Source organism: Saccostrea cucullata, unplaced genomic scaffold (genome assembly GCF_032062105.1).
Source record: "Saccostrea cucullata isolate Sc308-1 unplaced genomic scaffold, CSIRO_AGI_Scuc_v1 ctg10919, whole genome shotgun sequence".
NCBI classification, from domain to species: domain Eukaryota; kingdom Metazoa; phylum Mollusca; class Bivalvia; order Ostreida; family Ostreidae; genus Saccostrea; species Saccostrea cuccullata.
In genome coordinates, this window is record NW_026923380.1 from 1,205 (window position 1) to 17,302 (window position 16,098).

Sequence of the window (16,098 nt, forward strand, 5' to 3'; positions counted from 1 at the left end):
CTGAAAAGGGATATAAAATCGGACTAGTTTGTGACGTCATAAAAACAAAAATTGTGAATACACTGCTTTGACACTATAATATTTTCTGTTAATTTATATTTCTCATACAATTTATTGAATTCAGCACATTTCAGGAAGTTTTCAAAATTTGACTTTTGTGGGGGCAAATATATGCAATATACCGCATATAGTTCTTTACTTGCATTAAACATATTGTAAGCTATTTTCCAAAATAATCAAAAAGATATTTGAAGCAGTATATCACAAGAAATACCTTTACCCCACCTCTGTCGATTTTTCCGTGAAATCCTGGCTTACGATTGGTTGAAGTCTGTCACGTGAAGGCGGTGGATTACTTATACCCGGTCAGTTGTAAATCCATACCCAGTCAGTAAATCTATACCCGGTCGATGTATTACGTCACTAACACAAACGTGACGTCATAATAGGCACAGTATAAGCGCGATGAAGCATTTAGCAGAGAAAGCCATTTATAAACTACAGAGAAAACGTAAATGTTTCATCGGTGGGGTAAATTCGTTACATTATACAATTATTGCTGTTTTATGAGGTCAATACAATGATTTAGCCATCTGAGGAGTACAATATTCACCGAGCCCGAAGGGCGAGGTGAATATTGTACTTTGAAGATGGCTAAATCATTGTATTGACCGAAAAAACAGCAATAATTGTTTTATTATATGATTCACTGATAAAATGATACAGCTCATTACTTGTATGCATTTAATTAAGTCCTAGCCAAATACAAGAGAGAAGCAGAATTAGAATGTAAATAAACCTTACTAGTCGTATCAATTTGAAGGTTTTTTTTATCAATTTTAGTTGCTATGAAAAAAAATATAATGTCAGTCTATTTTATAGGATAAATTTTGAAAGGAAGGAGTTATCAAGGAAAACTGACTGCCAAAAAGTAAAAATTGTTGTTCAGTAAAAGTGTTGGAGGGGGTTTCCTGCATCCCCTCTTACCACACTCACCCGAAAATATATTATTTGATTATGTTTTGTTCATATGAAAAAAAAGTCATAGTCGTTTAAGGGGATGAAGGACCTTTAACTGAAAAAATACCTGTCATTTATTTTTTTTCATATTTTGTATATATCTTATTTAGTATGTCCCACATACTATAAAGCAGACATATCAATAGGTTTCTAGACTTATTTCTGAGATACTGAGTGACAAATACCATACCCCACAATGTCTGAGCGGAGTTTTTATTCTCCGTGTTTCTGGGTCCATTACTCGGTCGATAATTGAAATTTTTCAGCATAGATAAAAAATATGCCAGCGGAAATGTGTCTTTTAAAATATTTTAGAGTATGAATAGGGTTAAAAATTCGAAAAAGCAAGATTCTTTTGTAACACCACATTAGGAGACGGAAATTTACGAACTTTTTAGGAAAACTTAAACCATAAAAAAATAATTTGCAAAAAATCCTATCATTCAATATTTGAAAATTTACGTCGAAGTTCAAGGTCGTCATTATATTGATTAACTGTAAAAATATCGATTGGTGAAGCTGAGCTCAATATTGCACGGGGCAAAGTTAAACGAGTCATGATCATGAGAAAAACGTGTCATTTTTACATTTCTCGAGTACGGGAAAACCCAACTATGACGTCACACATTTCTGAAATAAGCGAAATAAGACATACCCACAAAACTTTTCCGTCAACAACCATGTAAAAATATTTGTTGCGTTCTGAAATTCACAAAATACCCCACCATGTACATATTATGGCCCGTTTTTATGATTTTATACTACCCGTTTTTACCGTGTATGATCTTACTGTACTAAGAGATCCACTATGACGTCAACGACGCGCTGGACGCGCAGTGTAGGGAAACGACAGAGTGGATTAATCTATTCCGTAATTTCATAATATTTGCAAGAAATTTTTAATGTTTTCAGATATTTTTATACTAGATGGTGAACGCAAACAAACAGTCAAAAAAAATTATACAAGTACTGTGGTTTCAATCTCGTTTTATACATATTTGATCAGAGATTATGACGTAAATCAACTGAGTCACGTGACCATACATCCTTCGTCCCCTTAAATAGCTTTCCAAAACAATTTGTATCAATTTGGAATTTCCCGATCTATTTTTAGATCAATGTAGTGGAAAAAAATCCTTGTATTCACCTGGAACGTCACGTGCAGGTCAATACAACGTATTATTTTTCTAACATAGTTGGATCTCAGCCAATCAGAGAGATGGAAATTATTCAATCATATAATAATTGACCTTATGTCTTTGGAGTATGATCTTCTTGTAACAAATTTTCTAATTATCACAATGGCTGCAGTTTTTTCAGATATGCATGTTTTCAATTCGATAAACCTTAAAAAGTACAGTTCTTGGCCTCTCTTATCGGGCCTGATTTTAATTGAAAGGTTTAACAAGAAATTTCAATAAAAACACATTGAAATAGAAAAAAAAATTGAACAGGTCAATAATTCCTTATATTGACCTGCAATAATTCCTTGTATTGACCTGGAACGTCACGTGCAGGTCAATACAACATAGTATTTTTCTAACATAGTTGGATCTCAGCCAATCAGAGAGAAGGAAATTATTCAATCATATAATAAAGTCATTTAGTGACAGGGTATGGGATGATACCTGGTTAGTAAATTTCATACCTGACTCGGCTCCGCCTCGCCAGGTATGAAATTTACTTACCAGGTATCATCCCATACCCTGTCACTAAAAGACTATGTAACTAATAATACGGGTTATGTGGCTAATTATAATAACTTTTCTACATATTCTATGTCATTATGGGTGTCCGTTCATTACTTTTGTACTTGTAGTAAAGAAAAAAAAAACACGATCTGAAATAAATCTTGCTAATAAACACCTTTTTAACTCTAAAAATACGATACACTTTTATGACTAAACATTCACATCATTTATTTTTTAATTCTCTGATTTAAAATTTATCATCTGAAATTCTAATTTAGAGGAATGTAGACAAGTTCAAGGTTTAATTTCAATCTTTATAGCCCCGTAATGGAAAATGAAGATGACCATTTGGAGAGGTCTAAACTCGGAATTTTCCTACAGAGACACAGTTCACAGAACTGCACTTCACAGTTTGCCATAAAATTTTTACCTAGATTGTGGTTCCCGTAGATGTGCAGCATGTATCCTCATTTTTCATCCCAGGGAGCAATATTGCAGATAAAAAATTAATTTTTTTTCTTTTTAGAAAAAAAATATTCTTTTTCTTTTTAGAAAAAAAATATTCCTTCAATATATTCTGTAGTATCCAAGATTTCTTTTAGAATATTATTTATAAAGTTCCGTAAATGTGCAAAAAAGGTTTTGGAATTTCATTTTCATGAAGTACATCAAATTTGGGCCTAATATTAAAAACGCTTTTATCTCTTTTTTCCCATATTTTTTTCCCAAATAACGTTTTCATAACAATAGAAAAGTTTTTTTAATTGATAACTGATTTACTATAAAACTATTAACAGAGTGTCCAGCAGATGTACAATTTTTTTAAATTTTGATTTGAATAGCGTGTGATACACAGCTTCTCAAAAAATTGCAGGTTTGTATAATATTCCAATTTAAACATATGAATAAAATTTTGTTTCGTTATCAAAATTATCTAAGAAGTTATATGGATTTGAAATTTTGACTAAAGTTTATTGTTGGTTTATGGTCTTGGGGCCTTCTTTCCAGACGTCTTCTTACATTTTATAGAAAGTCAGTTATTACCACGCGTTCTTATATGCCCTGTACTTATGCTGAATAAAGGACTTTTATCCAAGTGGTAGGGAAAGATTATTAAACAAAAAAATCAAATCCCCTTTTGAACATTAAATTTATGGGTTTTTTATTCCTTGATTTCAAATTTATCATCTGAAATTCGAAGTAAGAGGAATGTGGACAAGTTCAAGATTTGATTCCATTTTTTATGACCCCGTAATCGAGGATTCGAGGGATACAATTTTGGCCCTGGTTGTCAGTCTATTTACAAAAATTGACTTTGTCAAATACCTTTGATTTTATTAAAGATGTAGCGTTCGAATTTCACAGGTATATTCCTTGTGACAAGACCTTTCTTTTGGTCCCAACATATTTGACTTCTTGACCTTGACTTTGCAGTTTGACCAATTCCAATTTTTTTCCAAAAATGTTATCAAACTTTAACTTTGCCAATAACTTTTAAAAAGTTAGTAATAGGGCTTTCATACTACACACGTGTATTCAGTATTACATGTATTAGATTTTTTTGGTGGAAATATTTTTCACTTTCACCTCGGATTCTGACCATCATTTGAAAAACTTAAACCTTGGCTTTAAAACTTTAAAACAGTTCGTGTTCTGCTAGTACCACAGATGTATTCCTTACTACAAATGATTTTTTAAGGTTTAAATAATTCTGACCTTTTCATCTTGGTCTTGGAGTTTGACTTACTTTTGAAAAACATTAACCTTGACAATCACTTTTGAAGTGCTAAGGCTTTCTTCATATTTCACTTGTGTATTTCTTGTGATAAATTCACTGGCCACAATAATTTGGGCTGATTAAAATTCACCATACAGATTGAAATATTTTGAAAAACTTTAACCTTTGCCATTTTTGAATGGTTGGTGCTAAAAGACCATTCTTTGGATACTATTATTCTTACCTCTTGATCTTAAAGTTTGACTTTCATTTGAAAAACCTTTAACCAACACACCTACCCCAAAAAATTTCTGTTGTTTAATTTTCGTTATTTTTGTATATTTAGTACATGACTATATCTACTGCATGTGTGCACATTTTGGCCAAAATCGTTCGAGTGGATTTTGGACAGGAACTTTCAAAAGTTACCCCCCTTTAGTTGTTTACAAGGAGAGAAAATTTTTAATCAATGAACTACTTAAACCTTGATTTTCAAAAAAGCCAGGTTAGATATAAATGTCAAATTTCATTGATTTATTCCTTTAGCCATTTAACACAAACACGTAGTCATCTTTTTGATATACATATCATCAAAACAATTTTTAAAGACCTTAAACTGACAAACTATGAATTATCTAAGCCTAGAAAATTGTATATTTTTCAAATTCAAAATTTTTTGGTGAAAAAACCTGCCGTTTAATTTGGTAAAAAAAACAACTTTCTTTAGGTAGCCGGTAGTAAAAATAATCTTCATAATTTTTTGTATAATTTTTGTACGACCAGTTTTGATTTAATAGCGGAAAATTACCCCCTCCCCCCTTCTCAATAAATCACGTTCCCGCGCGACTTTCAGACGGGGGTCGATCACTTTGTTATATGAATCTACAAATACACATTAAAAAAATTGAATTGGAATATAGCTTTTGCTTCAAAAATATAGTAACTTACAAATTTAAAAGTTCTCATATGTAAAGCGTATTTAAATGTAGATTTTTGAGCAATTTTTAAATACCCCTATCACCCCCCCCCTTCCTTTGTCGCGTCGCCGACCATTAGCGTTTGACGAAACGTCGTTTACATTGCAAATATACTGGTATTTCGTCATTTGAATCCCGGAGGTATGCATTAGTTTTTAAATTCATGAATGCAGAATAAAATTGACTACTCTTTTTATATGTATCAGGAAAATATTACTGAAGGATTTTAGTATTTAGTCCATATATGTATGCGTTATGCATTCCATATCACATGAAACCTGGATACGAATTCAAGTTTTGTTGAACTTGAATATGTTGATTTTTAATTTTATTTCTTTAATTTTATTTATTAAAAAATGGTGTATGTTCAACTCTCCTGTGATTTGAATGGAATAATTGTAGTTTCTTTTATGTCATTATTTCAAACGAGACAGTATGTGGCTGTGGGGATACATCGACATTTGCATAGATGTACACCCCTCATGATATTGTACGCATTCTTTCAATGTCGTCGCTTCTAAAGTTAAAATGAAAATTCCGTATTCGTCCACATTAACTTCAAAATATCAAACATTAAACTCTTAATCTATTTCAATTAATATCAAATCGCACATTAATATTTTTAAAGATCTTATAGGTCTAGGCTACGTTTTGTTTTGATTCGAGGAAATGCGAACCGACACTGTTGACGCTGCAATAGGATATTCATAAATGCAGATAATTTCAGTACAAGTGAACAATTCTTTTCAATTCTATACTTACATTGTGTATATGAGGTCTATAGTATTCAATTCTCGGATTTATCAGGTCTTGCTGTAAATGTATCTGATTCTGTGGAAAACCGTGAATAAAGGGAGGAAAATAAACATCTCCTACATTTTCAGAGTTGTTCCTCGTTGATCAGTAGGAGTCTGAGAACAACATCGATTTTACATTGTAAAAAAGTTTTTTGTTTATTTATTGTTGTTTTATTTAATTAGATAAAAAAAATAATATTTATATTGTAAATGCATAAATTGTATAATGAAGACCATTAATCGGAATGTTATATAGCCAATTGTATAATAATATAATGAGAATTTCGGCAATGTAAAATAAAATTTTCAGAATAAAAAAAATGCTGCGCTTTGATCAAAAATACAATTTATTGTATATGAAATGAAATGAAATAAACATTAAGGGATGGTATTTTATGTCTTGAGTTTAATCGAGTTAATTAAAAAATACTTATTGAGTATGGTACGCACAATCACAGCCAAGCCCCATATCCCAATTTTCTTTCATGCTTGATATACATCGGGATCGTTTTACTCGTCGTTTTGACGCTTTATTTTTGACGTTAAATTTGACGTCACGTCAAACGTTCAATTGAAACCGCAAGAGTTATCTCCCCCAGTGTGTTGTACGTCTTTAAAATTTCCTTTTGGACAAATATTTTTACATGGGAACCTGGACTATATTTTTTGGCGTCGGATTAGCAAATGAGGCACCAGCATGAATTTAACTGACCAATCAGCTGAATGAGTATTGCATTATGGGTTACTACGAATACTACAGGAATTTTACGGTTGAAAAAAAAGGAAAATCTTATGGTACAATGAAGCGCAATGAAGTGGTAAAATTTTCCGTTCGGATGGAACGTTTTGAGCTATCTTCAGACACGCCCATTTCTTTAGAAAGGAAAAATCGTTCAGATGATTCAATAAAATACCTGTAAAACAGGTATTACATAAATATAATAGCCAATCAATTTGACGGTATACATAAAGAGCAGGGGCACGTGTTCGACTGATACATGTGTTATGCTAACTCCAATAAACATGATAAAATCATAATTCGTTTAAATGCGTGTTTAACAGAAGCGGGGACTCTAATTTATATAGCTCTTTCTTATTTAAAAATCTTCATTTCGGTGAAACTCATGTTGCTTGTCGCAGAAACGGGGGTGTCCTTAAACATTACGACGAATATTTCTTTCTCTTTTCTAAAGAAATGGGCGTGTCGTTATGTTATTATTGACGTTCAAAACATGACTCAGAACTTTTCATTCAAATGGAAAATTTTACCACTTCAATGCGCTTCATTGTAAATGAAAAGCATTTTTTAAAAATTCTATATCATTTTCATGCTCACAATGACAAACAATTCATTTGTTAAATGAACGGTGGAAGTCCAGGTTTCTCAAAGTCAGATATTGCAAAGCGATTTGCGTCTGTAGTAATTCCTTTGTTCAATTGTTGTACTATCGGTGAATACAATTGTCAGGTGGATTCCCTGGCCAAAACACGTGATCACGAGTATAGTTATGTAAACAAAGTTTTGTCCATTTAAATGCTTAAGAGATGCTGCTCGTTTTCCTTACCCTTGAAGCGCTGGTGTTCTACACTAAACAAACACTACACTTTTATATTAAACATATTTTTTTCTCGTTAACAACAAATCTTTTGTAGTTTCTAACCTTTGTATTTTGTTCATAAGAACATTTTTTTTCATTTTTCACTTCATTCACATGATCATAGATTGACCTGAAACACGTGTTCGAAGTAGAATGTAAACATGTATTTGGCGTAAACGTTACTATTCATTCAACGATTGGTCAGTTGCTCGTGGTAAGATCCTCTTGCGCATTTATAACAATAGCCATATAAGGTACACAAAGGTTTGTCAGTGCAGATGATATTACACCTATTTTTAGCTCTACTGGTCAGAGACCAGAAGAGCTTATGCGATAGTAATGCGTCCGTCGTCCGTCCGTCTGTCTCTCTGTCCGTCTGTAAACAATTTTTCAAAATGCTACTCCTCCTACAGTTTTGGTCTGATTTCAATATAACTTGGCACACAAGTAGACTACACTAAGATACATAATTCTGTGTATCGGTTTTTGATTCCGATGAACGGTGTTGCCGTGGTTACTAAAAATAGAAATTTCTGTGAAATTCTTTCAAAATGCTACTCCTCCTACAGTTTTGGTCTGATTTCAATATAACTTGGCACAAAAGTAGACTACACTAAGATACATAATTCTGTGTATCGGTTTTTGATTTCGATGAACGATGTTGCCGTGGTTACTAAAAATAGAAATTTCTGTAAAATTCTTTCAAAATGCTACTCCTCCTACAGTTTTGGTCTGTTTTCAATATAACTTGGCATACAAGTAGACTACACTAAGATACATAATTCTGTATATCGGTTTTTGATTTCGATGAACGGTGTTGCCGTGGTTACTAAAAATAGAAATTTCTGTAAAATTCTTTCAAAATGCTACTCCTCCTACAGTTTTGGTGTGATTTCGATATTACTTGGCACACAAGTAGACTACACTAAGCTTCATAAATCTGTATATCGGTTTTTGATTTCGATGAACGGTGTTGCCATGGTTACTAAAAATAAAAATTTCTGTAAAATTCTTTCAAAATGCTACTCCTCCTACAGTTTTGGTCTGATTTCAATATAACTTGGCACACAAGTAGACTACACTAAGATACATAATTCTGTATATCAGTTTTTGATTTCGATGAACGGTGTTGCCGTGGTTACTAAAAATAGAAATTTCTGTAAAATTCTTTCAAAATGCTACGTCTCTTACAGTTTTGGTGTGATTTCGATATTACTTGGCGCACAAGTAGACTACACTAAGCTTCATAAATCTGTATATCGGTTTTTGATTTCAATGAACGATGTTGACGTGGTTCTAAAAAAAGAAATTTCGGTGTAATTCTTTCAAAATGCTACTCCTCCTACAGTTTTGGTCTGATTTCAATATAACTTGGCACACAAGTAGACTAGTGACACTAAAGTACATAATTCTGTATATCGGTTTTTGATTTCGATGAATGGTGTTGCTGTGGTTACTAAAAATAGAAATTTCTGTGAAATTCTTTTAAAATGCTACACCTCCTACAGTTTTGGTGTGATTTCAATATAACTTGGCACACAAGTAGACTACAATAAGGTACATAATTCTGTATATTGGTTTTTTAGCTCTACTGGTCAGAGACCAGAAGAGCTTATGCGATAATAATGCGTCCGTCGTCTGTCCGTCTGTCTGTCTGTAAACAATTTTTCAAAATGCTACTCCTCCTACAGTTTAAGTCTGATTTCAGTATAACTTGGCACACAAGTAGACTACACTAAGATATAATTCTGTGTATCCGTTTTTGATTTCGATGAACGGTGTTGCCGTGGTTACTAAAAATAGAAATTTCTGTGAAATTCATTCAAAATGATACTCCTCCTACAGTTTTGGTCTGATTTCAATATAACTTGGCACACAAGTAGACTACACTAAGATACATAATTCTGTGTATCGGTTTTTGGTTTCATTGAACAGTGTTGCCGTGTTTACTAAAAATAGAAATTTCTGTGAAATTCTTTCAAAATGCTACTCCTCCTACAGTTTTGGTCTGATTTCAATATAACTTGGCACACATGTAGACTACACTAAGATACATTATTCTGTATATCCGTTTTTGATTTCGATGAACGGTGTTGCCGTGGTTACTAAAAATAGAAATTTCTGTGAAATTCTTTCAAAATGCTACTCCTCCTACAGTTTTGGTCTGATTTCAATATAACTTGGCACACATGTAGACTACACTAAGATACATTATTCTGTGTATCCGTTTTTGATTTCAATGAACGGTGTTGCCATGGTTACTAAAAATAGAAATTTCTGTGAAATTCTTTCAAAATGATACTCCTCCTACAGTTTTGGTCTGATTTCAATATAACTTGGCACACAAGTAGACTACACTAAGATACATAATTCTGTATATCGGTTTTTGATTTCGTTGAACGGTGTTGCCGTGGTTACTAAAAATAGAAATTTCTGTGAAATTCTTTCAAAATGCTACTCCTCCTACAGTTTTGGTCTGATTTCAATAATAACTTGGCACACAAGTAGACTACACTATGATACATTATTCTGTGTATCCGTTTTTGATTTCAATGAACGGTGTTGCCGTGGTTACTAAAAATAGAAATTTCTGTGAAATTCTTTCAAAATGCTACTCCAAATACAGTTTTAGTCTGATTATAATATAATGTGGCATGCAAGTAGACTACACTAAGAACATAAAGAGACGTAATCAAGGATCATTATTCTATGTATTGCTGTTGAAAAGTTTCAATTCCCAACTGCTTTTAAGTACTTTTCTCTTCCTTTGCTATATTTACAAACCAGTAGAGCTTCAGTCTCGACAGAGACTTCTGGTTTACAAGCGTATCGGTCGCTTGTGAGCTATAATTTTCGTCGTAAAGTATGATAAGATATATATTGTTATTTTACCCCCCCCCCTTTACCTTTAGCCACCCTTTTTCTATTTAAAATCATGAAAGTCTTTCAGAAAGGTCTGGAAACAATATTATTACAGGACATACAGACTATACACGTTACGCACGGTGTTGGTGTCACATTTGGTAACGTTATAAATGACGTTTAACGTCACGTAAACGGAACGTAAAATTACTCATATCAGTAAGCGACTTTGTAAAAACAAGCATGAAGGTATAAATGCATACTAAATAGTTTTATAGTCCATGGGTTTTTTATATTTTAAAGTGACCACACCTTTTCTGCATGTTGGAATAAATGGAAATCTTCAGTAAATGACACAATTTGATAAAAAAAAAAATGAAAGCATTATTTTAAAAAAAACTAATTACATTATTTGCATGTAAGTAAAGATCAGTGATTACTGTTCTCTAATACTTCATCATCTTAGAAAATCTTAATACTATTTCTTTCTCGATGAATTCTTGTTGGAAAAGAAGTATCAACATGTCTATATATAAGAGCAAACAGTAAAAATCCATTTTATTTTTTCAGTTTAGAGCTCTTTTATATTCATTTCTTTGTTCAAGGTTTAAAAAATAAAAAGAAACTGGAAGTTTAATGAGTAGAAATGTTTATAACGTAGCGTGAAAATCGTTCATGTCAAATACATGCACACACAAAAAGTATTCTTTACCATATTAATTTACTCTCTTTAAAGTTTTTAAAATTGCAGATATAAAATCAATTCTAAAAATATCTATACGCCATGGGATATCCATATATTATGCTTGGATATCAATTTAGTGTGTTAACACGCTTAAATTTACGCATTCCAGGATATTTTCATTCTCCTCCTCCGTAAGGTGAAGAATTTCGCTTTGTATAGATACATTTTGGCAGATGTACAATACAGATGCACTTGGAACCATGGCTACCGGGCGATTTATCAGCTTATAGTCCAAGATCGAGTTTTCCTTTTTAGCAAAATATTTTCCGCTGATGACTGTTGACCCAGCAACAAACGATCCACCCCACTTGTCTGATTTGGCTTTCCGTAAAGTTTTACTCTTCGATGTGGCTTGTAAAAGGTAAAAGTCGTTGTCATCATCCCCTGTGCACAGTACAGCAAACACTGTTCCCTCAGTGATAAGATCCGAGAGTGCTTCTTCTTTGGGATATTCCTCCTCCGAAATGTCAGAATCCTGATCTGTGGACTCGCTATTCAATTTCATTTTTATTTCTTTGGAAAGTCCAACTTGAGGTAAATTTTTACACTTCTCCCTTTCTAGACAACTGTCACAGTAACATGACATGTTACGCAATATGATTTTCCCATCTTTAGATGTTTCTGCTCGATGTACGGCTCGAATTCCTTTAATTGGCTGAAAGTTCTCCTCAAACCTCTGGATTTCGTCAACATATCGAAATATTCTTCTTTTGCAAGCATGAGATCGAGGTGTCCTGAGATAAGCCTCTGCAAAATTAAATAGATCTAGCGCAGATCTTATCTGAGCTTTCCCGCGGATAACGGCCATATCAGCTTGGTTCTTAAGCAAACCTCCAGCTGCATCCTGTGGTCCTTTACCATGGCTACTTTCAAAATAATTTCGTATTATTTTCTGGTATCCAAGCTCGTCAACGGAATGAACGAGATTTCCCAAACAGTTCCTGCTTTTATATTGGCTTTGACACCCGTCGCAGAACTCGTGCATTGTAGACAGAGGGTAGTTGATGGACTGCAAATATTCAGATATGAACCTCTGAACACACTTTACAAAATGATGGTCGTGCTTTTCGTCAGGAGAAATAAGAAAAAAATGTTCACAAATAATGCACGGGTCATCGGGGGTGCTTGATACGCCGTCAACTTCTAAAATAGCATGTCTATAAATCAGGGAAATGTGAATGGAATCCTCAGTTCGTTGAAAATAGTTTGACTGTATTTCAACCCTCTCAGTACATCTGTAATTTTCCGAAAAATCAAGAACAGTTAAACATTCGTTTTCCGGCAAGTTTTCGGCAAGATTTTTCAGTCGATCAGTTTGCCATTTGGCCCTGACATGATGACCTGGAAAAAAATCCAAAACCTTCTTAAAATACTTGATCATCTCACCGGACTTTATAACTTTGTCCACCAATGTCAATTTCTTCTTGGTACCATTTTTTGTTTTAATGTCAATATACTCAAATTTTTTCCAATTAACATCTGGCGAGTCGTCAGACATATCTAATTCAGCGTTACAAAATTTCAGCAAATGAACACCGCATTTTTCACAGCTTCTTTCTACACAGTCCTTCAAATGTAAATCTTCACCCTCCGTATGACACATCGTGTCTTAATATAATTCTGAAATTGTTCTGTAAACCTTACATGTGTTTTCGTCCAGCAACCCATCGTTTGCCAATTGATTTCTACGTGCTTTGAAAGCATTGAACAAAAACTTGCTCTCTAGATGGTACCTGCAGCAGCATGTTGTTCTATCCTTTTTCCTTGCAGATCGGACAAAATATGGCTTACATTTTTCAAATGTTCTCTGTGAAATCTTAATTTCAGGGTAATGTTGATTAAAGGACATGAACAGTTCACTTTGTGTTTTTTCTAGAATTTGAATAGCGTGGCTACAGTAAGTTTTTGGAGCTATTCGGACACGCTTGACATCAGTTTTATTTCCAGTGTGTCGCGAATTTTCGGGTAGACACCAAAAATCATAAACTGTTTTCTGTACTTCTTCAGTTAGTTTATCTGACCTTGTTTTCCTTTTTGTAAACTCAAAGGATGATTCTTCTGAATGCAGAACTCGTTGTCGGATTCGAACACCCTTTGAGATCCTTCTAACAGGCATTCCGAGTTTTCTCGCAAGGTCAACTTTGGCCCTTGATTTTTGAACTAATGGTCTTGATACAGATGCAGCTAAAATGTCCACGGCTTCCCGCGACTTATCGCTCCGCTTAAATTTCACCGAATTCAAGAACGATTTCACATCCTGTATAACAGATTCATTCATTTCCAATTCTTTGCGTTCTTCCGGTGATGGTACAACCTTTCTACGCTGTAGTTCCTTGACCGTGGGTGATTTCTTTGAGGACAAGTAGGCCTTTACTGTTGCAATTCTTTTTACAGGTGTTCTGGGAAGTGCTTCCTTTAACCTTCTTATTGCTCGGGATTTACTCATTTTATTTTGAAATATTTGTTGTTCCTCTTGTGTGAGCGGGAGATTGTGTTGTGTGAGTATTTTTTTCTTTTCTCGCCATCGTCTTTGTTTCTCTGTGTTTTTCCTGCGTCTTTCTTCCTTCTTTGATTTTTCTTGAATCTGTTTACTCTTAAGGGCTGTCCTACTTTTCCGCTTTCTTTCTGCAGCTTGTTGTCTTTTTTCACTTTCTTCCTCTTTTTTCCGAGCAAGTCTCTCTCTTTGCTGCCTCTTCTTTACAGCCGCTGTAGATTGAGACAACTCTTTTGCTGGTCTCAATAATTTTTGTTTTTGTTTCCATTTTCTCTTTTGTTCTCTGCGTATTTCTTCTCTCTTTTCTTTGATCGTTAAATGTGACATACCTGTAAAAATTACATAATAGAAATTTTACATTTATAGGTAAAAATGATAAAAATAGATATCAAACAATATATTTATACATATGCCATCTAATAAGGAATGAAGTTTGAATTTATTAATGAATGTTTCATAGACAATATAATGCCCGGGGTGGGGTGAGGGTGTCCTCTTTCTAGGTACATGTAAAACAAAATCATTTAAGATTATCTCCTGAAAGGGGGGGGTACTTTTGGATCAATTTTGTCTAGGGTTTCTCTTTCAGTTCAGGAATATGCAATTTACAAATTTAGAAAGAAAGGTTATTTTTACTATATATTTATTTATTCTTTAAAAATCAAGAAAGGGTGTCATTTTCAATTTCAATGTACATGTATAATAATCCGTCCTATCGAATCCAGACAGTCGTAGGCACATCTGGTGTGGATTGTAAGAGGGTCTAAGTAGAATTCACTGCGAAATATTTTAAAGCAAAAGACAATACGAGAGAGAGAGAGAGAGAGAGATTATCCTCCCTATACTAGTGTTTTTGAGTGATAATAATGTACTTTACTTCGACAAGATTTATTGTTCTCGCCGAATTTTTCTATCCTAATATTGTTTGACTTGTCAGCTTTTTATCCCCCTCCCTAAACTTTTAAAAACCAATTGTGTATCTCTGTATATATGGTAGTGAATCAAACAGGACGGAAGCGTTGCGGCTAGCAATTCAACATTGATAGGACCCTTTCCTCTTTTTCTTAAAACACAGGAGATGAATTAGTATAGGCCTTAGTTTTGTCGACAGGAAAAATTGGGCTGCGTTCTATATTTGAATTTTTGAATTGATTACCTCTTTTGAATGCAATACATGAAAATTTTTGATTCGCTCCCTTCACATTGTCTATGACAACTTTATACAATGACCCTTTTCATTTTCTACTATTCAGCAGAAACATACACTTTTGATCTAATATGTACAAAATCGTATTTTATTTAGATAGCAAAAATTTAATTTTCGGTAGTTGAATTCGATATGACGGCAATTGGCAATCTAAAACTTACGCAAACCATGTATTTTTCTTAGTTTTAAAATTTTAAAGGTTTGTCCCATATCGTTATCTGTTTATAATTATGCTATAACATTTGCGTCATTCTAAGGACGAATCCAGAGGAAGTGCTCTTGACACCCCCCCCCCCCCCCTGGAAAAAACCACCACCAATATTTAACAAAAAAAAGCTCTACACTTGAGAAAGGAAGAAATATACTTTCATAAAAATGAGTATGCGCTGATAAAATAGTAAGTCTACACACTCAAAAAAGAAAAAAAGGAAAGGGGAATGTAAATGGGATGGGGACTGTAAAATCTGTCTAAGCAGTCGGAATGTGAATTAATTCCCTCTACTTCCTTTTATTTCGTGCACCCCCCCCCCCATTTTTTAAATACAAATTTCTGGGTTTAACAATTAATATGTTGACGTGTCTAAATTAAGATGAATCCAAACCGTTAACATCTGCATTTTTTCGAAGCGAGACGTCATAAGTGCAGATCACGTCAAAATCCCGTAAATGAGACAAATTAGTACACCAATTAAAATTCTTCATTAATTCATTGAATATCAATGTAATCGCAAAGCAAAGAATCAGGAAAGTCTAATACAGTTATATTTTCTCAGACAAAAAAGATTTTTTTGAAAACTTCTCAAGTGTTTGAGATAATTGCTCTCAAAGAGTATGAGTTCAATACCATATCATTTAAAATTGCAGAGAAAACGTTAAAACACTGTCGAGGACATTTGAGTAGACAGAGATTTAGTTGGATTTTCGTAACATATTTTGAGGCAAAGCACGTTTTTGAACCAATAAACAAAATGCAGAGCAGGAGATTGTAGA

The 16,098-nt window shown here is 33.5% G+C and overlaps 1 protein-coding gene across 1 annotated transcript; it reads right to left on the reverse strand.

Annotated features, from left to right (window-relative positions):
* Positions 1-13,016: 13,016 nt before the first annotated feature.
* Positions 13,017-14,228, reverse strand: LOC134263884 (reticulocyte-binding protein homolog 2a-like). The gene has a single exon (XM_062746244.1). The coding sequence runs from the start codon at positions 14,226-14,228 to the stop codon at positions 13,017-13,019; it is 1,212 nt and encodes a 403-aa protein (XP_062602228.1).
* Positions 14,229-16,098: the final 1,870 nt, after the last annotated feature.

What these genes read in the sequence shown, in the direction of transcription:
- LOC134263884 (XM_062746244.1), bottom strand. Translation starts at nt 14,228, where the DNA reads ATGTCACATTTAACGATCAAAGAAAAGAGAGAAGAAATACGCAGAGAA.